This window comes from Ictidomys tridecemlineatus, chromosome 1 (genome assembly GCF_052094955.1).
Source record: "Ictidomys tridecemlineatus isolate mIctTri1 chromosome 1, mIctTri1.hap1, whole genome shotgun sequence".
Taxonomy (NCBI): Eukaryota; Metazoa; Chordata; class Mammalia; order Rodentia; family Sciuridae; genus Ictidomys; species Ictidomys tridecemlineatus.
In genome coordinates, this window is record NC_135477.1 from 128779776 (window position 1) to 128804126 (window position 24351).

At 37.8% G+C, this 24351-nt stretch overlaps 1 protein-coding gene across 5 annotated transcripts in view; it reads left to right on the plus strand.

Annotated features, from left to right (window-relative positions):
- Positions 1-24351, plus strand: part of Ablim3 (actin binding LIM protein family member 3) — a 111183-nt gene that overhangs the window by 30635 nt on the left and 56197 nt on the right. For all 5 annotated transcript variants that reach the window (XR_013438073.1, XR_013438077.1, XR_013438075.1 and 2 more), the window contains 2 exons: positions 6801-6938; positions 23914-24097. Coding sequence is in view for 1 of the 5 variants with exons in the window: in XM_078047521.1 (XP_077903647.1) it covers positions 6801-6938; positions 23914-24097 (322 nt within the window). In the remaining 4 variants the exon portion in view is untranslated. The remainder of the gene's footprint in view (positions 1-6800; positions 6939-23913; positions 24098-24351) is intronic.

The window sequence follows — 24351 nt, forward strand, 5'->3', positions numbered from 1 at the left end:
TTAAAGACACTCTATTAAAATGTGAGAACATTTTTATCTACAAGGTCAAGTGACCCTCAATGGAGGAAAGAAGAAATGTACAGGCAGCCCCTGGGTAAAAAGGACATGCCTTAGGTTATAGTGCTTCCAAGAGGAATCGTGCATGATCTGCTTTTAAAAGAGACTAATAAATCTGATAGCTTAAGACACTTTCTGGTTTAAAAATGGGTCCAGTTAAAATGGAGAAGAGAGAATGCAGAGGGAGAAAAATAAACAGAGGCAGAACCACTTGTTAATTGGAGGAAACCTTATAAATCATTTTGGTCCCAAGGAGGAATTGAGTTAAATGATTTGCCCAAGACCAGAAAACTAAGTAAGAGCAGAGAGGAAGTTGAAACCCAGGTTAGTGCCAGTACTCTCTGTCGAGGAGAAACACAGAGGTGAAGACAGAGAGGGGAGGAAGGACAGGCACAGGTAGAGGATCACAGCCCCCTTTGCGGGAGCTCATACTCACTTGCCTTGCCAATGTGAAATGACCCAACATAAATAGTCTTCAGGTCATCTCTATAACATTTAGAGAAAACTTTACTTATAAATTTAACTAGTGGAACTGAGATACATTTTCTTATAAAACTCTTGAAGATTCAGTATGCATATAAAAAAGGGTTTACTCTTTCCGATCTTTAATTTTTAATCTCGAAGGCGTTGACCAGTGGATTGTCTGTCTTAAAAAATTCTACTGACAGCATCGCCAACTGATTTTTCTTGCTTTTGTTCTTGGAAAAGTTAAGATTGTTTAATCATTCAGTGCCCGAAAAATTGTGATTTTTTTTTTAAATCAGTACTTATTACACTGCTCAGAATCTTTTGTTTCTACATCAAATTCAGGATGGGTGAATGTGTATGTAATTGTTTCCAATTGCAAATCATTTTTTAATTACAACTTTAGAATTCTTCAGGGATAAAAATGAATAATTTAAGTCAGAGGTGGTATTAGTGACTTAATTTGTACTTGCTATTTATATATGACTAGAATTCCACCAGGTTTAACTTCTTATCCTCTGCCTGGTGTTCTATTTTTTAAACTATGTGGCTGCACTGTTCAGTATGGTAGCCACTAGTCACATGTAACTATTTAAATGTGAATTTAAGTAAAATTTAAATTAAATGAAAAATCTAGTTTCTCAGTCACACTAGTCATATTTCAAGTGCCCAATAGTCATATATAGCTAGTTGACTTTTGTGCTAGACACAGTAGATATAGAAGATTTTCATCATTTCAGAAAGTTCAATTGGAGAGTACATCTTAAAGGCTGGTAACAGAATGTCTTTCCTGGGTCCCCTGTGCTGGCCAAGTAATTCTAAAAGAAGCCAGAGATTCCCTGCATGCATTTCAGGAACATCTCAATCTTTTTGACTCCATACAAAATACCAAAATATATATACCATAATATGTATACCAAAATATCACAGACAGTCCCACAGGTGAACAGAGCTAATGTCCTGTGAGGCTGATGGCTATTCTTAAATGCTGCTCTCAAGCCTAGAATTTCTAATGTATGAAGTAGTTTGAAATTTTTCATGTTGTTTTAGTCAGCTTTTTCATTGCTGTAACTAAAATACTCGACCAGCACAACTGTAGAGGAGAAAAAGTTTATTTGAGGGTTCACAATTTCAAAGGTCTTAGTGTATAGAAACCCAGCTCCATTCCTCAGGGAGAAGAGGCAGAAGAGTGTGGTGGAGGGAAGCAGCTCACATGATGATCAGAAAGGAGAGAGAGAGAGAGAGAGAGAGAGAGAGAGAGAGAGAGAGAGAGAGAGAGAGAGACTGAGACTCCATGCTCCAGATACAAAATGTATACCCCAATGGTCCCAAAGGAACACCCCCCCAAAGCCCACCTCCTCCAGCCACATCCTACCTGCCTTCAGTTACTACTCAGTTAATCGCCATCAGGGTATTAATTCACTGATGGGGTTAAGACTCTAAACCCATTTTGAGTTAACTTTTGTGCATGGCGAGAGAAAGGGGTTCAGCTTCATTTTATTGCATATGAATTTCCAGTTTTCCCAGCACCATTTGTTGAAGATGCTATCCTTCCTCCATTGCATGCTTTTAGCCCCTTTATTAAATATAAGAAAGTTGTAATTTTGTGGATTGGTCTCTGTGTCCTCTATTCTGTACCATTGGTCCACCTGCCTGTTTTGGTACCAGTACCATGCTGTTTTTGTTACTATTGCTCTGTAGTACAGTTTGAAATCTGGTATCGCTATACCTCCAGATTCACACTTCCTGCTTAGAATTGCTTTTGCTATTAAGGGTCTTTTGTTTTTCCATATGAATTTCATGATAGCTTTATCTATTTCTTCTCTAAACCTTCTTGTGTTGTCTCACGCATGAGCTTTTGGAGGACACTTCACATCTAAACCATAACACATATATAAATTAATTTTTTCAAAAAAAGACATTTTCCCGAACAACTAATAATAAAAATTTTTTAAAAAGACATTTTTCCCATAATATGAAAGTTATAAATCATGTGGCTGAACTCTTAATTTTAATACTTACTGGGATAAACATTGGTGGAAATAATAACCAGCAGAAAATCAATCAAATTTCAGCATTTACAGTGGAGTGGTTGCCTAACAAGGTCTTGGACTCAACCCTTGGTACCACAGCAACAACAAATACACACATATCTCTGCATTTCAAGGAAGCCACAAATTGATGGAAATAAACACTTCCCCCGACATACCTACACAAACACAGAATAAGGTTGGATTAAGCTCCTGATCTAATTAGCCAAGAATATAAAATCTTATTGGAAACGAGGTGGCTTCCAGGACAGAAGTAAATGTGGCCGATCTCAGCCTAGCTTCCCTGACCCCCACACTTCCTATTGCTACTATCTGGAGAGAGGAAGGTCTTGCCACACATGTACGATCGAATCTTATTGTCCTTTTATAGCCACAGCTTGCATCAGCAATCTGGAAGAATTTGCACCAACAAGGCATGGATGCTTGAATTTCTGTGTATGAGTCTATTCATAAGCATCAGACACTCCTGGAGCCCTGGCCACAGTCAGCATCACCAAAGCAACATCCTCATCCGAGGGAAGCAACAGAGCTAGTCCTTCTGCCCCAACAGGCCTATTTTCCTAATCCATCCCCTCACTCTGACTTTATATCTTTTAGATAAGGGGGTTCAAAGACTGAGTTCTGACTGAGGATCATTCTCACAAATCCACTTCCCCAGAAAATTGAACCAAATTAGAAAGATTTAATCGATCTTGGAAGTTGATTCCTGAACCATAAGGTGGGTGGAATTAGGAGACATAGATAAAAATGTGTGCAGTGACTCTGCAGGGACTTTGGGAGACGTTCAAGAGCCCTGTCACTGGTGGGGATGGTCGGACTATTTGTTCTTGTTTTATTTCCAGACTCACAGCTTTGCTTCCCTTGGCAATGGTAGATCACTGCACTGCTCATATAAACAGGATTTATATTTTTCTCATAAAGGGGAAGAGAGAATGAAATATTTTCCTGGGGGTATTGAGCAGGAATCAGAAAAAAAAAGAAGAAAAGAAGATTGGGCTAAATAGAATATTTATGGACATGCTAGGGTTGGGGAAGGACTGCTCTGAGCCATGGGGAGGGTGTGATGGTTGTGATACTAGTGAACATCTGCAGGATATATAATGCACTTCTTCACGTTAACCCACTTGAAGAGTTAATTAAGGCTGGGGTTTAGCTCAGTGGTAGAGTGACTGCCTAGCACGCATAAGGCCCTAGGTTCCATCCTAACACCACAATAAATAAATACATAAATAAAACCCAAAGAATTAATGATTTAGTTAACTACTTGATTTGTTTATTTTATTTTATTATCTTGAATTTAAGAAAGAAAGGAAAAAGAGCTGCAGAGGGAGGAGAAAGATTGTGAAATGGATTTTTTTCCCACCCTACTTAGCAAAATTGTCAGAAGCCAGTTTCAGGGCTCAGCAACCAGGGCTCTTATATCTCCTTATACATAGGAGATAACCAGAGGTCCTATTTCTTTGTTTCTAATTAGCCAAGAATATATAATCTTATTGGAAATAAGGTGGCTTCCAGGACAGAAGCAGATGTGGCCAATCTCAGCCTAGCTTCCCTGACCCCCACACTTCATATTGCTACTATCTGCAGAGAGAGAGGTCTTGCCACATGTGGATGAAAGAGGGAAATGGATGAAATCAGTTATGGAGACCATAGATCTCTTTGAAAATATGAATATAACTATAGAAGAACACACATAACATCAAGTTTATTTAGAAAGAAGAATCAGATCCCAGATGGATGAGATGGGATAGTTTAGGTTGTGCTGCAGTAACAAAAAGTTTTGGAGGCTATGAAAACAAAGACTTGTTATTTCTTATGATAGATGTTTATCCTGGGTTGGTGTGGAGTTCTATTCCATGACTCCTCCATCAGGGATCCAAGCTGATGCCTACTGGACGTCAACTGAGACATCTGTCTCTTGTTGGTGGGTTAGGGAAAGGGTAATATGGCAGATCATAACTGGCTCCAAAGGTTTCCAACCAAAAGGGACACACACAATTTCCATTCACATTTCATTATTCAGCAAGTTTCCACGTGCAATTCTTCATGTGTCAGGAGGAAAACATTTAAATTTTAGTTAACAAAATGACTACTACACTGTCAAGAAAGGGGTTCTAATTAATCCAAAATTAATGTTTTTGAGTGTGAATTGAGGAACCTTCACCCTGGGCCACTAGGAGATGCCTATAGGAGATTTGGTTCCTCACTGGCAAAATTATCTCTACAGCTTATTCATAGTGAAGTTGGACCAGACAGCTTATAATATCTCTTCCAACTCTGGGATTCTGTGATCTAGGCAGGTAACTCTAATTCTTCAATGCCAGATAAACAGATTTAAGATGGTCAAGCTGAGCATCTATTTCAGGGAAAGGAGATGTCTAAGTGTAACTACGAGCAGGTTAACAAGAGACTTAGTATTTCAGTGGAGCTTCTCAGCATCATCAAATGCTGTCCACAGCAGTCCAGTTCCCAGTGGCTTCAGCCCTGTTCACAATTACTACCAACCCTTTTTTCTCAGTTGCACACATTGAAAATTTTCTTAAAATTGTGGAAAGTACTGTTCAAAGGCAGCTTTAAAATGAACCCCTCAACAGCCCCTTTCCAGCCAGGCTGCCTCCCTTCAGGCCTTCTGTATAGAAACTCTGTGCTACCATTGACCAACAACCTTCATTTTATACACGTGAAAACTGAGGCCCAGAGAGGGGCTGTAACTTGATTAACTCAAAGGCCAGATGGAGCCAGGGCCATCACCATTTCTTTGAGACTCAAGAGTGATTTTTCAGGACCCAAATTCCCCTTGACAAGTTTGGAATATAATTTTGATCCAGAGGTCACCCAAGAAATTGAGTTACTGGATGATTGACTTTGAAATACAACTATCCATAACTTAATCATGGGGATAGGTTCTGAGAAATACATTTTAGATGATTTTGTGATTGCACAAACCTCATAGCATGTACCTTCACAAATCAGGATGTAGGCCAATCACTTGGCCTGGCCTCTTGATATAATCAAGAAACATGATAAACACAAGATGTATTATACTGTTACTAGCATATTGTTTTATAGTAAAGTTTTTTCTTTTTAAGTAGAAGGATCTCACTCTAAAAATAATAAGGATAGAATAATATGACACAACTATCCCACTCCTCGGTATTGATCGTAGAGAATTAAAGTCATGATGCCATAGTGATATATGCACATCCATGTTTACAGCAACACAATTCACAATAGCCAGATTATGGAACTAACATTTGTGTCCATCAACAAGTTAATGAATAAAGAAAATGTGGTATAAATATACAATGGAGTTTTATTCAGCTGTAAAAAAAGAACAAAATTATTTTCAGGAAAATGGATGGAACTTGAAAGCGTTATCTTAAGTGAAATAAGCCAGACTCAGAAAGTCAAGAGTCATATATTTTCTCTTATATGTGGAAGCTAAAGGGGAAAAAAAAGAGGTGTCTCATGAAAATAGAAGGGAAAGTAGTAGAATAGAAATGGAATTGGGGAAAGAGAGGAGGGGAGGGAAAGAGGAAGTACTAGGGTATGAAATTAACCAAATTGTGTTATATGCATGTACAAATATGTAACAATGAAACCTCTTATTATGTACAGCTATAATACAGCAATAAAAAGTATAGCGATAGCAAATACATAAACCAGTAACACATTCATATGTTATCATTATCAAGTAATAGGTACTGTACGTAATTCTATTGGGCTATACTTTTGTAGGACTAGCAATGCAGCAGGTTTGCTACACCAACATCACCACAAATACATGACTAACGTATTGCACTAGGATATTACGACAGCTACAACACTATCAGGCAGTAGGAAATTTTCAGTTCCATTCTGATGTCCTGAAACCAGCATCGTCTATCTGACATTGACTGCAACATGGTTACACAGCACATGACTCTACTCTAGTTTCCCTTTTATTTATTTGTTTATTTTCTATTCCAGAATTTGGCTTCCTCTACTGCAAGGAAAAGTTATGCTCACTCCTAAGTCTTTGCCTACTTACGAAGGTTTATGGTCTCACATCCTAGTGCAACTCAGTGCTGTTGAGCTTGGCACACTCGCCAGGATGATGGATTGGGGTGGAGGACAGCTAGTCATGTCTACCCTTTCTGCTTTTTCTTCCAGTTAAATTATGATAATGTCTTATGGAAGTTTCATGTTTCTATTTTTGAAGAATTAACCTCTCGTTTCTTCCCACAGTTCCTTATCAGCAGAATCCTTACAATCCCCGGGGCGGCTCCAATGTCATCCAGTGCTACCGATGCGGAGACACCTGCAAAGGAGAAGTTGTTCGGGTCCACAACAACCACTTCCACATCCGATGCTTCACCTGTCAAGGTAGGAGGCCCCATTTCCCAGCTCCCTGCTCAGACTCCTGGTCATGCTCTCTGCCAGAACGTGCCCCAGAGACAGGAAGAACAAATGCAGGAAGTTGGGATCTATAAAGGCCTGAAGAGACTTTCTCTCAGCCTGTTCTCATGAGAATGCTCCCTCAGACAGTGTGGAGTGAAGCAGGTAAGAGTGAGGGCAGTGCTGGGTGGAGAGCCAGGCAACCTGGTGACCTTGGAGGAGTGGTGTCCGTCCAGGAGAAAGGCCATCTGCAAGCTTAACTTACACACCTAAAAAGGTGCCTGGCTTGTGCCTGCCTGTAAGTCAGCTTGAGAGCAAATGATAGTGGAAGCTATCTTGGCTACAATCAGTCTGGATCCGATGGGCTCCTGTTATGTGACAACATGACCGTCCTTAAAGAGTCAGTTTAACAAGGGAGAAGATTCATCTTGACTTTAGTCAGGTTTGTAATTTGGAAGCAGGAGGATGCTGAGTTAGCTCTAATTGGCACAGCTGATCCATGGCTAATTATAGAACCCTAGACTCAGCCTCCTTAAGAGTTCCTAAAGAAGGGTAATGGAAGCAGAAAAGGCAAAGGGGCTCAGCTGAAAGAGGAAGAGCAGTCCTCTGACCCAAGGGGCAATATGCCCTTCCGCAGTGTCCCTGACAAATGTCTCTCCTGCCCGCATTTCCTGTTCTCCATATCCAGGCCTCCCTGCACACAGACCAGCCATTCTTATCGTGGATTATTTGGGGTTTAGAAAATGTTTGGTTTTAATTCTTGCGTCACAGGAGTCTTATTAAGGAAGTTGGGGCCCAATCCCACATGATGGAGATTAGGGCCTACTTTTTTTTTCTATTAATTGCAGGGTCTCCGGTTGTATTCCTAAATCCTTAATCCATTTTGAGTTGAGTTTTGTGCATGGTGAGAGAGAGGGGTTTAATTTCATTTTGTGGCACATGGATTTCCAGTTTTCTCAGCACCATTTGTTAAAGAGGCTATCTTTCTCCAATGCATGTGTTTGGAACCTTTGTCTAATATAAGATAATTGTAATTTTGTGGGTTTGTCTCTTATAGCAGCACAATTCACAATAGCTAAACTGTAGAACCAACCTAGATGCCCTTCAATAGATGAATGAATAAAAAAATGTGGCATATACACACAATGGAATATTACTCAGCAATAAAAGAGAATAAAATGACATTTGCAGGTAAATAGATGGAATTAGAGAAGATAATGCTAAGTGAAGTTAGCCAATCCCAAAAAAACAAATGCTGAATGTTTTTTTTTTTGATATAAGGAGGTTGATTCATATTAGGATAGGGGGAGGGAACATGGGAGAAATCGACAAACTCTAGACAGGGCAGAGGGGTTGGAGGGGAAGGGAAGGGGCATGGGATTATAAATGATGGTGAAATGTGAGATGATCATTATTATCCAAAGTACATGTATGAAGTCACAAATTGGTGTGAATATACTTTGTATACAACCAGAGACATGAAAAATTGTGCTCTATATGTGTAATAAGAATTGCAATGCATTCTGCTGTCACATACAATTAATTAATTGATTGATTTTTTTAAAAAAGAAAAGAAAATGTTTGGCTGAAACCTGTAACTCATACCTGCTGATCCTAGGTTTGTCCTCGTAAAATTTGAAGAACACTTTGTGTTTCATTTTCCCAGTGACTGCCCTTTCAGATATTTGTAGCCAGCTCTTCCTGTGTTGAACTATATATATTGCAGGTCCTCGAATCAGGCCTCATCTGAAATGGTCACATGAGACTACATTTCTGTTAATGTGACTGATATGAGGAGCCACTTCACACAATTGACTTATGTTGAATTTATCATGAAAGCCCCCAGTATCTTTTCATATCAGTAACTGCTTCATATTAGTAGTAAAAGAAATACTTATAATTTTTTAAATTTCTAAATGAGGAGGCTATTTAAGGTAACCCATCTCCTTACTGGTTACTGTTGGAAATCAAAATCTCATAGATCTGAGATTGACTTCCCTCGTCATGGAGAAAAATCCTGGACTTCTTTAGTCATGATCTAATTGGCCACTACACTGAGAAAATAAATTACACATTTATATTCCCTAATTTATTTACAGAGGCTTGAATGGGATATATTTCAATTGGTGTGATTTAAATTTTATGCCAATAATTGGTAAACTCCTTTAGTCCAAATTGAACTTTAGTAGTATCTTGGCAAAGGACTACTTTTACATCCTCAGAAGTTAAGGCAGGACAAAGTAAGATTGTTACAAGGAGGTATGGGATGTGACTCTCCAATTATAATCTAAGAGAGTGCTATTACTTACCTGTTACTGAAGCACAGTGGACTTGTGCTTCCATGTGGCTTCTCATCCTTGAGGAGGCTGGCTTGGACTCATTCTTACAGTGATCTCAGAGCTCTAAAGTGCAACAAGAGAGTGGGCTTAGTAGGTCAGACCTTTCAAGCCTTAGCCTATGTCACACTGTTAATGTCCTGCCTTTGGCCAAACAAGTCAAATGGCCAACCCAGATTCAAGATCATGGAGAAAGAGACTTTGCCTTTTGTGGGAGGATCTGCAGCATCAGATTTCAAGAATGTGAATGCAGAGAAGGGAATAATTTGGCCATTGTGAGAATTTACCACAAGGAAGTTGTAGAATCTCTTTCCATGGAGATTTTATGGGTGGAGGATGAACATCATTTTTTCTGAATATTTTCCATGTCAGCTTGTTTAGAGGAAAAACAAATGACAGAAATTTAATTTCCAACAGTAACCAGTAAGGAGATGAGTTACCTTAAACAGCCTCCTCATTTAGAAATTCTAAAATTATATGTATTTCTTTTACTACTCTTTTAACATGTGATTCTGTACAGGCATGAAAGAAAGGAATCTGCAGAGGTTAAAAATAAAATAAAAGAAAAAGAGGAGGAATCCTGATGTGACTACCAGTTCAAGGTTTCATGCTGATGGGTTTTGTTGAAACCTGGGGACCTTGAGCTTTGACCTTCATGTCTAAATGGATCATGGAGATAAAGAGAATCCTAGAGCCTGGACAAATGGGAATATAATAGGAGACCTCAGTGTAAATCTGAGACTTCCCCACAGAAATCTCTTAGTGTCTGCTGGGTGAGAAATAAATTGGCTCTGGAGAAGAAGACAGAAAATAAACTTGCCTGACCCAATTTTGGCACAGGATAGAGGGGGCTAAAACGTGTACAAAACTCTTTCTCCACTACATGATTCATGGATGATCTTCATGCTGTGCATTTGGTGGAAATTTTTTTTAAATAAAGTGGAGAATTTAAAAGAAAGTCACATGGTTGGCAAATGGCAGAAGCAAATAATAATCCTTTGGGAAGAGACTCAATTTTACTCCAGGCTCCTAAAATGTTCCTCTAGATAATGTTATTAGGAAAATGAGTAACTCAGTTAAAAACATACAAATCATAATGGAGAGTGAACCAGGAGAAACAATGAGAGAACCAGAACCTTGAAGACTTGGTTTATTGAAATTTTCTACCATTATATTAGAACTATATGATAAAAACTTTCAGGAAAATATAAAGAAACACACCTACACATCAGAGAGAAACCTCAGATCATCAAAAACAAAGAGATAATCTTAAAGGAAGACAGAGATAAAAGACAGATCATCTGCATATGAATGGTAAATAAGCTGACAGCTAACTTTTAATAGCAACAAGGAAACAAAAAATGGTGGAATAATATATTTAATAATCTGAAAAAAACTGTCAAAGTAGGATTATGTATTCAGCAAAACTATCTTTCTAGAACAAAGGCAAAGACACAGATAAATATTATTCTTAATGGTGAAAGACTGAATGTGTTTCCCTTTAAGATCAAGAACAGGACAAGGATGTCTGATCTCACCACCCTAGTTAACAGTACACTGAAGTTTCGTGCTAGGTTAATTAGATAAGAAAATGAAGTAAAAAGCATCCAAATAAAAAAATGAAAGCATGACATGATCTTGTATATAACAAATCCTAAGGAATACACTAAGGAACTATTAGAACTAATAGACAAATTCATCAAGATTTCCAGACACAAGATCAACATACCAACATTAATTGTTATTTCTATGCACTGGCAATGAACAATCTGAAAATAAAATTGAGAAAAAAATTTTGATTTACAATACCATACTATTTTAAGGTATAAATGATGCAAGATATTCAAATTCCTGAAAATAAAATTCTGAATTAATATGACTGCTAAAAATAATTAAGTAATTAATTAATTTAAGAAATAAACATGGAAAGATTTTAAAAAAATAAAAACACAGAAACAAATTTAACAAAATAGGTGCAAAACTTACACTATAACAACTATAAAAAAAATTAAAGAAATCCTAAACAAGTGGATAGTCATCCCATGTTCATGAATCAGAAGATTTAATATTGTTAAGATAGCTATTCTCTTCAAGGGGATCTATAGACTTAATGCTGTCACAGCTCATAACAAAATACTATAGACAACAGCATGGCTTAAACAACAGAAATTCATTTTCTTTCTCCAACCCAGCCCATCTTCTCACATTTCTATAAACTGGGAAGTCCAAGATTAGGGTGACATTATGGTTGGGTTCTGGTGAATACTCTTCCTGACTTGCAGATGACCACCATCTTGCTATCTTTGCCTGGCAAAGAGAGAAGAAGACAGACAGACAGCTCTCTGGTTGTAAGGGTACAAACCCTCATTTGAACCCAATTATCACAAAATCTACATCTCCAAACATAATCACATTGGACGTTAGGACTCCAGCATTTGAGTCTTGGGATTGGCATAATTCAGTCCATAGCAAATGTAATCTCTATCAAAAGACTTCTTTGCAGAAATTGACAGAAGGTTCCTAAAAATTCATATGTAATTTCAAAGGACATAGAATAACCAAGCAAAACAAAATTTGAGAACCCATACTTCTCACTTTCAAAACTTGCTATAAGATTCCAGTAAACCATACAGTGTGGTAGTAGCATAAGGATAGACATAAATCAATTGAATTGAACCAAGAGTTCAGATATAAACCTTTACATTTATAATTAGTTAATTTTCAGCAAAGTTGCCAAGATAATTCACAGGGAAAGACTAGTTTTTTTCAAAAAAAAATGGTACAGAAAAGGGAAATCTGATTTTTTTTCACAGATACATAAAAATGAACTCAAAACAGATCAAAAACTTAAACATAGGAGCTAAAACTGTAAAACTCTTAGAAGGAATATGAGAATAAATCTTTGTCCCTTGATTTGAGCAATGTCTTCTTTGATACAACATGAATAAAATAAAAATGGGTAAATTAAACATCATCAAAATTTAAAGCTTTTTGTGCTTCAAAAAAAAACCATTAAAAATGTGAAAAGATAACCCACAAAATGGGAGAAACTGTTTACAAATTATTTGTCTGATAAAGAACTGCTGTCTAAACTATGTAAAGAACTTTTACCCTTAACAATAAAAAGACAAATAACTCAGTTTTCAAATGGGCAAAGGATTGGCAAATACATTTCTCCAAAGAAGTTATACAAATATCTAATAAGCCCATGAAAAAAATATTCAATATCAATAGCTATCAAACAAATGAAAACATCCATTAGGATGGTTGTAATCAAAAAGGTAATACACGGTGTGGCTTTGGATGTGGACACATTGGAACCCTCATAGGCTGTGGTGAGAGTGTAAAACAGTGCAGCCACTTTGGAAAACAGTCTGGCAATTCCTCAAAAGGTTAAACACAACAATTCCAAATTTTACTCCTAGATATATACTCAAAGAAAGGAAAACCATGTTCACACAGAATCTTACATATGAACATTCACAGCAGTATTACTCATAATGACCAAAAGGGGAAAATAGCCCAATATCTCTCAACCAATGAAGATATAAGCATGTTATATCCACACAGTCAGATAGTGTTCAGCAATGAAAAGGAATGAAATACAAATATATCTTCCAATGTGGATGAACCTTGAAAACATGTTTAAAGAGTCATCACAAAAGTCATCACAATCATACATGAAGTATGATTCCATATTTTAAAAGGGTTCAGAATTTTAAAAATGTTCAAAATAGGCAACTATGTAGAGACAGAAAGCAGATGTGGTTACCCGGAGCTGGGGATGTGGAAGAAGATGAAGAGTGATTTCTAATAGGTTTTTGGTTTGGAGGTGATAAAAATACTAAATGTATTACAATTATATTAGCTAAGGTTGATTTGTATGCTTTAGATTCTTGAGTTATATGACCTATAATTGTATCTCATAAAAACTGTTAAAAGAACAAAGGCAAAGTAAAAACATTTCCAGACAGCAAAAACTAAATGTTTTTCAGTATATCTTCACTAAATAAAATTTCAAAGTATATCCTCTAAGCAGAAGGAAAATGACCCCAAGACAAAAGAGCTAAGATGTAAGATGGAATAGTTAGCAAAAGCTTAATTAAAATTGGAAACTTGGAAGAGAGAGATAACAAAAATACTATGAATCAGAAACTTGTATCATGAGGGCCTGAGCCTATAACTCAGGGGTAGAATATTTGCCTCACATGTTCAAGGCCCAAGGTTCAATCCCCAGCTCTGAAAGAGAGAGGGGAAGGAAGGAAGGAAGGAAGGAAGGAAGGAAGGAAGGAAGGAAGGAAGGAAGGAAGGAAGGAAGGAAGGAAGGAAGGAAGGAAGGAAGGAAAGAAGGAAGGAGGGAGGGAGGGAGGTAAAAGGGAGAAAGAAGGAAACTTTGCATTATGAAATGTAGCTTAAAGTGGTACTCCAAGAAAAATATATAGCCTCAAAAAATCACAATAGAGCTGGTCATATTGGTGCACATCAGTAATCCCAGTAGCTCAAGTTCAAAGCCAGCCTCAGCAACTTAGTGAGACCCTGTCTCAAAATAAAAATAAACATAAAAAGGGCTGGGGATACTGCTCAGAGGTTAAGCACCCCTAGGTTCAATCCTGGTACCAAAAAAAAAAAAATCACAATAGAATAGAAGTTTAAAAATCAATGAACTTAGTATTGAACTCTAAAGGGTTGAAAAGCAGACTGAATCCAAGGAAAATAGACAGAAGGAAATGATAAACATTAATCAAAGAAAAGACACAATGAGCAAGATTAAGAATGCCAAAAGTTGGTTCTTTAAAGAAACAATTAAAATAGACAAAATTCTGGCAAAACTATTCAAGTAACAAGAAAACGTACAATTGAGCAATCTTAAAAAGAAAATAGGGACCTAACTGTAGTTGCTATTAAAATTAAAGTCATAATAGGAAATATTATGAACAATTTTAGAATAATAAATTTTAAAACTTAGATAACATCAATTATTCATAAGGCATAATTTACCAAAACTTACCCAAAAGGAAATTTTAAAACCTAAGTAGTCCTAAAACCATCCAAGATATTGAACTACTGAATTTTAGGAGTTAAAACTCTTCTATGCCAGGCATGGTAGCACATGTCTGAAATCCCACAGATTTGGGAGGCCAAGGCAGGAGGATTGCAAATTCAAGACCAGCCTCAGCAACTTAGCAATTTCCTAAGCATCTTAACAAATTCTGTCCCAAAATTACAAAATAAAAAATAAAAAAAGACTAAGGATATAGCTTAGTGGTTTAGCATCTGTACGTTCAATCCCAGTACCAAAACAAACAAAGAAAACCTCTTTACAAAAAAATAAAATAGCTTTTCAATCAAGTTCTTAAAACATTCAAAATCAGATCATTTAAATCTTTCAGAAACTCTTTCAGTGGATGGAAAGAAACTACTCCCCAACTCATTTTTTTTTTGAGACAGAATAATAACAAGCAATAAAAGGTAATTATACATCAATATAATTCACAAGCATGAATTTTAAAACCCAAACAAAATGTTAAAAATCCAAGTCCAGAAAATTGTGAAAAATATAAAATAATTGATAAAGCATGGTTTATTTCAGAAATGCGAAATTGCCTACTATATTAGAAAATTGCCTAAGACATTTATAAAGATATCAAGAGGTAAAATCATCTGAATATCTTAACAGACATAGGAAAGTATCAGGTAAATTTAAAAATCAGTCCCTTTATTTATGTGAGTTTCTAAAAGCAGGAGGAATCAAATAAGTCTGTCATAGCTGGCATATGCTTGTAATCCCAGCAATTTGGGAGGCTAAGACTGAGACAAGTGTAAAGGCAGCCTCAGCAACTTAGGAAGAAAGACACTGTCCCAAAAGTTTTAAAAGGGCTGGGGATGTAGTATCTCAGTAGCAAAGCCCCCATGGGTTCAGTTCCCTGTACAAAAAAAATTAAATGGAATGTAGCTTCATGGTAAAAAAAAAAACCCATAGGGTTCAATCCCCAGTACCAGGAAAAGCTGTCATAGCTGATGAATGGTGCTAAATAAAGTAATAAATAAATCAAACATATTTAATGGTAAAATGTTAAAAGCATTCTTTTAATATCAGAACAATGCTCACTGTCACATTTTGGTTCAACATTGGTCTGAGGGTCCTAGCAATGCCATAAGATATAGAAATAAAACTTACCTTGTCTGAAAGGAAAAAACAAACTTGTGATAAATTTTAGATGATGTAATTGTGTAGAAAACATAATAATCTACAAATGACTTAGGAAAATTACTTTGTAATAATGAGAAAAACCCATTGGTAACCTTTAGATAATGCTAGTGAAATAATTATTCTGAAAGAAACAATCTGTGAGGTGAATAGAGAGAGAGCCTACATCCTAGGAGCAAATCTTTACCCCTCACACATCAGATAGAGCACTAATCTCTAGGGTGTATATAAAGAACTCAAAAAGCTAAGCACCGAAAAAACAAATGACCCAGTCAACAAATGGGCCAAGGACCTGAACAGACACTTCTCAGAAGAGGATGTACAATCAATCAACAAATATATGAAAAAATGCTCATCATCTCTAGCAATCAGAGAAATGCAAATCAAAACTACTCTAAGATACCATCTCTTTCCAGTCAGAATGGCAGCTATTATGAAGACAAACAACAATAAGTGTTGGAGAGGATGTGGGGGAAAAGTTATACTCATACATTGTTGGTGGGACTGCAAATTGGTGCAACCAATATGGAAAGCAGTATGGAGATTCCTTAGAAATCTGGGAATGGAACCACAATTTGACCTTGCTATCCCACTCCTCAGTTCATACCCAAGGACTTAAAAATCAACATACTACAGTGATGCAGCCATGTCAATGTTTATAGCAGGTCAATTCACAATACCTAAACTATGGAACCAACCTAGGTGTCCTTCAATAAATGAATGGATAAAGAAAATGTGGTACATATACATTCAATGGAATATTACTCAGCTTTAAAGAAGAATGAAATTATGGCATTTGCCACTAAATGGATGGAGTTGGAGAATATCATGCTAAACAAAATAAGCCAATCCTGAAAAACCAAAGGCCAGATGATTTCTCTAATATGCAGATGCTAATTCAAAATATGGTGGGGGGAACTAGGGAAGAATAGCGCTACCTTAGATTAGGTGGAGGGAAATGAAGGGAGGGAAGGAGAGAGGATGTGGGGATAGGAAGGATTGTAGAACAAAACAGACATTTGCTTTATGTATATATGTAACTGTATGACCAATGTGATTCCACAAAATATACACTCAGAAAAATGAGAAAATTGTATCCCATCTATGTATGATATATCAAAATGCATAAATGCAGTCTACTGTATGTATAACTAATTAAAACAAATTAAAAATTTTTTAGTAATTATTCTGAAACAAGTTCTGTAGGTCAAGAAAAATCAAACAGTTGTTGTACCTTGTACAAAATGTACTTAAATGTAAGCAAAGGGTTGATGAAGGAAATTTTCCAAGGAAATATTTTACCAAGTAAAAGAAAAATTAAATAATTAGAACACCTTAATTTTGCAAACCTGTAAGAAAATGATGCATCAAGGTAGTAATCAATAGCTGCCATTCCTATGAATCACCATTACCCCTAAATTATAGAAATATACAACAGCAAATATTAGTGTTGCTAAAAACAGACCTGAATCTTAGTTCAGATTTCTAGACATAACTACCAATTCACAGGAAACACAAGAGAAAGGGGAACAAGTTCATCAACACCACTGGGACACAATCAGCAAAATCCAAACTGTGAGAAATTTTTAGAGGAGATATGACCCAGTTTCTGCAATAAGTATTGCAAAGAGGAAATAAGAGGTAAAAGAGCATGGCAATTAAAGGATGCCTAAGAGGCATATCAGCCATGCAACATGTGGACCTTGGTTAGGTCTCTATGCAAAAGGAAAAAAATATATTATTTTTAATGCTTTTAGGTTATTGTAGTTAGTTTTTGGGAAGAGTCCTAATATTTTAGAGATGTACTAAATACTAATGCCAAAAAGAAAATCAATAAAGAGCTTATCAAGTGTACTGGATACAGAATAAATATAGAAAAGAAAATTTCACTTCTATACAGGATTACTAACTAAGAAACCACTTACATTAAAAATTTTTTAAATTTAAGAATAAATCTTATTAATTACCATGTCAGCTTTTATGATGGAAATTATAAAATTTTAAAATTTATAAAACATCATAAGAAAGATATTAAAGAAGACCTAAAAGAAAGAAAGAAATATCAATATAACATTTCTACCCTAGTGAACTTTAGGGTCAGGGCAACTTTAATACATTCCTTAAGGTTTTCCATAGAAATTTAAAAATAAATTAAAATTGTATTTTTGGCAAATACCATTTGACCAGGGATCATCTGCCTCTAAAGAACAAGCAACTCAGGCAGGAAGCCTGTCCTACCAGATATCATACACTTATTATGACTGTTTAAATTATTGCAGCAGTGTGTCTCAGACAAAAGACAGATACATAGACCAATGGAACTGAATAGAGAACCAAAATAAACCTTCACACGTGTAGAAACATGCTTTTTGCAGATCAGTGGGGAACAATTAAACTGCTTGATAAATGAAACTGACATGATTAACTATCCATATGGGGGGAAATTGAATCCCTACTGTATACTATTCACTAACGTCAATTCCAGATGAATTAATAGTTGAGATATGAAAAGAAACACAATAAAGTTTTTAGAAAACATTGTAGAAGATATCTTTTTGGGACTGGGGAGTAGGAAGAATTTCTTAAACAATATAAAGAAAGTACACATCATAAAGGAAAAGTGATAAATTCAACAACACAAAAACTGAGAACTTTGGTTCCTCCAAAAAAAAAAAAAAAGGACTAAAAAGACAAGCCTCAAATTGCAGAAAATATTTGTAATAACAATGGGGAAAAATTCATTTTTAAGCTATGTAATGAATTTCTACAAGTCTCAAAGAAAATGGGCAAAGTTATCAACAAGCATTTTGCAACAAGGAAAATACAAATGGCCTGTAAGCATTTAAAAAGATTCTCAATTTCATTAATATTAAGAGATGTGGAATTTAAAAAACATTAATAAGATATAACTTCACACATACTTTATTGTGAAATTCACTTTATTTATTTATTATCTTCTTATTGTGAATTTCTTTTTTTTAAGAGAGAAACAGAATTTTTTAATATTTATTTTTTAGTTTTTGGCAGACACATCTTTGTTTGTGTGTGGTGCTGAGGATCGAACCCCGGCTGCACGCATGCCAGGCGAGCGCGCTACCACGTGAGCCACATCCCCAGCCCTTATTATGAATTTCACATGTCTTGACTAGTCAAATGTTTCCAAGTATGTGAGCAAATGGATCAGGGGGGATCTATTGGTAGGAATATAAGTGGGGGACAAAATAGAAAATAGTCATCACCTCACAAATATAAGAAGATTCACAGCAGCATTTTTATAAAAGCAAAATTTAAAAAAATGCACCCAGCTCACATGTCCTTCCACAGTGGAATAGATCAATTGTGATTTATTCAGTCTGTGGAAAGCACCAGCCTAGTGAAAATGAATGAACTGCAGTTGCGTGCATTGACATGAGTGAGTCTCAAATACCGTACTGAGCAAAGGAAGCAAGCACCGAAGAATAAGTGCAGAAATATTCCATCAATATAAAGCTCAAGCACAGGGCACACTAAATAATATAGTGTTAGTGGATTTGACACAAGGGATAAACCTATAAGGAAAAGCAAAGGGATGAAACACACTATTAGGGACTGTGTGGGAAGGAGGTCTAGGGTGAGGAAAACAGGCTTCTGTGGCACTAGTAACATCCTATTTAATAAACTTGGTAGGGGGCACATAGGTGTGTGTTTATTACTCTTTAAACTGTACAAATATATTTTATATATTTTATCTGTCTATTTTAAAATTAAAATGTATCAAATAAATGAATTAGATCACCCTTGGAGGCTCTTCTGATTTTGAAATTTTCATAAAATCTAATCTCATCTGAAAAGTTGAAAATCAGCAGAACTATATGGCAGAATGCTAGACTTTCAGATCTGAACGTGCCCTCTGTTAGTACCTCCCGCCCTCATTCTACAAATGAGCTCCAGAAAGTGAAATCAATTTCTCAAGTCACATGCACCTGAGTTGCAGAACAGGACTAGGGACAAAGGTCCAGTAAGCCCTGAAACCCCATGCTTTCCTCTCACATGTGGCTAGGGCTGAGTAGCAATCTTCCTATTTACAGTGAGCATTCATTCTGGATATTCCCAGTTCTTTTTTTTCCAATTGGTTATTTTTAGTTGTATGTAACAATAGGATCCATTTTGACATAATTGTAAAAGCATGGAATATAATTTGTTCTAATTCAGTCCACAGTACTTCCCCTTCCCCTCCCCTCTCCCTCCCCATGTTCCCTTTCCTCCACTCTACTGATCTTTCTGCTATACACTTATAGGGTTTTTTTAATTATTGTCTTATGGATGTACTCGATGATGAGATTCAATGTGGTGTATTCATATATGTACATAGAAAAACAAGCTCAGGTCATTCCACTGTCTTTCCCTATCCCACCCCTCCTCCCTACATTTCCTCCTCCTCTGTCTACTCCACTGATCTTTCTTCTATTCTTTTCTTTACCCACCCACTCCCCATTATTTTGGATTAGCTTCTGCATATCAGAGAACATATTCCACCTTGGACTCCCTTATTTCACTTAGTATGATAGTCTCCAGTTGCATCCATTTACTGACTCATGCCATAAAGTCATTCCACTTTATGGCTGAGTAATGCTCCATTGTGTGTAGACATACCACATTTTCTTTATTCATTCATCTATTGAAGGACACCTAGGTTGGCTCCATAGCTTGGCTATTGGTAATTGTGCTGCTATAAACATTGATACGGCTATGACACTATAGTGTGTAGATTTTAAATATTTTGGATATATACCTAGGAGTGGGATAGCTGGGTCATATATTGGTACCAGTTCTAGTTTTTTGAGGAATCTCTACACTGCTTTCCAGAGTGGTTACACTAATTTTCAGTCCCACCAACAATGTATGAGTGTACCCTTTCCCCGACATTGTATTTCAGATAATTGCCATTCTGACTGTAGTGAGATGAAATCTCAATGTAGTTTTAATTTGCATTTCTCTAATTGCTAGAGGTGTTGAACTTTTTTTTCATATATTTGTTGACCATCCATATTTCTTCTTTTGAGAAGTGTCTGTTTAATTCCTTTGCATATTTATCAATTTGGTTGGGTTTGTTGTTTTTGGGGGGTTTTTTTGGGGTTTTTTGATGTTAAGTTTTTTGAGTTCTTTGCATATCCTGGATATTAATGCCTTAGGGAACAGGTGGCAAAGATTTTTCTCCCATTCTGGAGGCTCTCTGTTCATACTTTTAATTATTCCTTTGCTGTGCAGAAGCTTTTTAATTTGATGCCATCCCATTTATTGATTTTTTTTTTAATTTTACTTCTTGTGCTTTAGTAGTCTTGTTAAGAAAGTTGATTCCTGAGTTGACTTGTTGGAGTGTTGGGACTACATTTTCTTCTAGCAGTTGTAGGGTTTCTGGTCTAATTCCTAGGTCTTTGGTCCACTTTGAGTTGATTTATGTACAGAGTGAGAGATAGGAGTTAAATTTCATTCTACTACATATGAATTTCCAGTTTTCCCAGCACCATTTGTTTAAAAGGCTATCTTTTCTCCAATGTATATTTTAGGCACCTTTGTCTAATATCAGATAACTGTGTTTATGGGGCATTTTCTGTCTTCTATTTCATTCCATTGATCTTCCTGCCAGTTTTGGTGCCAATACCATGCTGTTTTAACTTTGCACAATCTTTCTTATTGTCTAACCATAGGATTTTCTTTTGTTTTATTTAATTAAAACTTTTTTTGATTCACAGAATAATGACTGGCCTGGATACAGTAGTTCTGTTAAATCTATATTGCTAACCTTCTTCATAACCTTCCTGTTATTTGAACATCCGACTCTGCTCAGCCTCAAACACATCTGTCATGCTTATACTGCTTGCTACATACATTTTATCCCTGTATTCTCCACTGTATTTCCAGGAACCCCTGAGACTCTTATCAACCGTTACATCCTTTTTACCAAAAGCTTCCTCCTTCAGCTCCTTGGGGGGGGATGGAGGAATCGGTTGTTCCAAGTTTTCTTGTGGCCTCTTGGTTTTCTGTACTGGGAGAGGTAGCTCTGAGGGTGGAGTTAGCTGGGAAAACAAAGGGGAGAAAAGAAGGGAAAAAACAGGAACTATTTCCAATGAGGTCATAGGCCAGGACCCAACTAATTCCACGAAGCAATTGATCCGCCACCTGCACACCCAGGACAGCCTGTACTCTGGCTTTGCCTGCTCTGGGGACTAGGCATTGTTTGATATGATGAATTCTCATGATGCCTGGTGGAAGATGAGCCCTCCCCCACCTCCTGTCACCACTGTCCCCACCAGGGCCCTGCCTCTTCACAGGGGTGGCTTGGGGGCCACAAGCAAGACTCCACAGTGAATTTAAAATGTTCAGACACACAGTACACCCTGAGGAAGTCCTTCTCATGGACTCACAGGAGGTCAGCTGTGAAGGAAAAACTCAGCCTCTTCGTTTTGCACAGAAGTGAACGGAGGCCCCAGGGAAGGAAGGACGGCATTCACTGCCTCCCGGAGACTTAGTGGCAGTGATGAGCCTGGAGTCCAGAGGTCTGATTCCCAGACTGCTCCATCTCCAACTGTCCTGCTGTGATTTCTGGAGCCACCCCTCTCTCTCTCCCTCACCCTGGCCCTTTAAGCCTTCCTCTAGCCTACAGAGGTGAACAAACACTTGCGAAATATTTCTGGCATTCACCTGGGAAATCTTTCCTGTTTTTATTCTGGCTTCTTCTGCAGAACAACTTTCCCAGTCAATGATGACGTGTTATTTGCTGGGGTGATTTTGTCTGATTCCAGGCTGGTTCCTCAGACCTTCGGGTTGGGAAACTATCTCATTGATTTCCCCCACCATTGATCCCTCCTGAAAATGTCGACTTATAGTAACCAAATCCTCAGAAAACCCATGTGAAAGACCAACTGTTCACTAATATGTGTGAGAGCTGTAACTCTCCCCTTGGACTAGTTTGTGTTGGCCCAGCCAACTCGTCCCCTCCCAAAAGTGATCTATGTGAAAAGCCAAGCTGCCAAGCAGTCTCCTGGTGAGGGGGGGTGCTAAGAACATGGGAGCTGGCCACAGGACTCAAAGAGGATTCATTTGCCTTCCTTTAGCTGCTGACCAGCCCCTTCCTGAGGGATCCATCCTCACTTTAGCTGCACAAATGCACTCCATGGGTTGCTGTATTTCTGTTGGCCCTGGGAGCCATTTGTTTCTGTGGAAGAAACCTCACCTCTTGACATTCTGCCCATGATGTTTGGATTTCATAACTTAACTCCTTATGAGAAAATCTTATTTCCCATATGTCAAAGTCCTTTATTGGAGCTTGTTCCCACGTAACTCAGTTGTTCAGACACTTATAAATCTACCTCTTCTATTAACTAACTTCTATTTATTTCTTCATAATGTCTATAAGAACATTCCAAGAGAACTTATGAAATGTCTTACAAATTCATATTATGGCTCTATTCAAAAGTCATCAGTGCAATTGATCATTTTGGCAACAAGATGATGGGTAACATTATCTCTCTCCACTTTTGTTTATGTTTGAGATTTTTTTCCCCCCTTAAAACTAGGGATAAAACTGCTGTGGCTTCTCAGTACCCCACAAAGCCTGAACTTCTTAAATTGAATTGAGCCCTTCCTCAAACATGTCTAAAAACCCTTTTCCTGTATGACTTCCCTCTACTCCCTACAAACACCACCCCTACCCCAGTCCCTACATCACTCTTACCCTCAGTATTTACTGCCTGAACCTACCCCAGGGCCCATCACTCTGGGTATGAGGCATCTTTCTGTGTGATCTTTTCTCTGCATACATTTTTAGCTCTTTGCAGTTCAGAGAGTGTTTTCTCATTCATGCTGGGAACAGACCAATCCTCTGTGGCTGTGGTGAGGATAGATTAGAGACTGAATCACCCATCCCATTGCCATCAGAAGTTGTCTGCCATTTGGGATATGGAGCATGTGGTCTCCACTCTGCTGTTCACCTGGCAGCATCATGCACCTAGGAAATAGGCGAGAGAAATTTAACTGAGTGATTCTTTTATATAATTCATGATACTACCAGCTGTGTAGCACTATATGAGTCACAGGGCCTTAAACTTGAGTGTATTGAAAGGATTGTACCATACCCGTGGTGTTGCATTAGCATTGGCTAGCACTATGCAGAATGCAGATGCCAGGCCCCTGCCCCAGGGAGCCTGACCAAGCTCAGGCATCTGCCTCTGAAGAAGCTCCCTCGTGACTCTGATGCAGGTGGTCTGCAGGCCATACTGTAAGGCAACACTGGCCCCAAGGCCCCACGAGGCCTGTTTTGCTACCATTCTCTGGCCACTCATTGCAAAATCAGATACCAGCCTTTCCCCCAGTGAGGACCTCACACTTGCAGACCCTCCCTGGACTCAACCTGCCCTTGTTTTCTCCTTGTTTCCCTAAGTGTGTGGCTGTGGCCTAGCCCAGACGGGCTTCTTCTTCAAGAACCAGGAGTACATCTGCACCCAGGACTACCAGCAACTCTATGGCACCCGCTGTGACAGCTGCCGGGACTTCATCACAGGAGAGGTCATCTCCGCCCTGGGCCGCACCTACCACCCCAAGTGCTTCGTGTGCAGCTTGTGCAGGTCAGCAGGTGGCCAGCAGGGCCTGGGCCCTCAGGGTGAGCCCAAGGGAAGGGAAGACATGGCCATTCCCAAGCAGTTCTGGGGCTTACTGGGCTTATGCTAGACACCTGACCTCAAGGACTGCAAGGACAAAAGGATCTGAAGGGCCAGTGGTATTCAAACCTTTTAACAGCTGAATCCTTCCCTTCACGTGCAGTCTGATGTAAAACACTAGTTCATCCTATGATGGAGGCAGAGTGAGGATACTCTGCCCC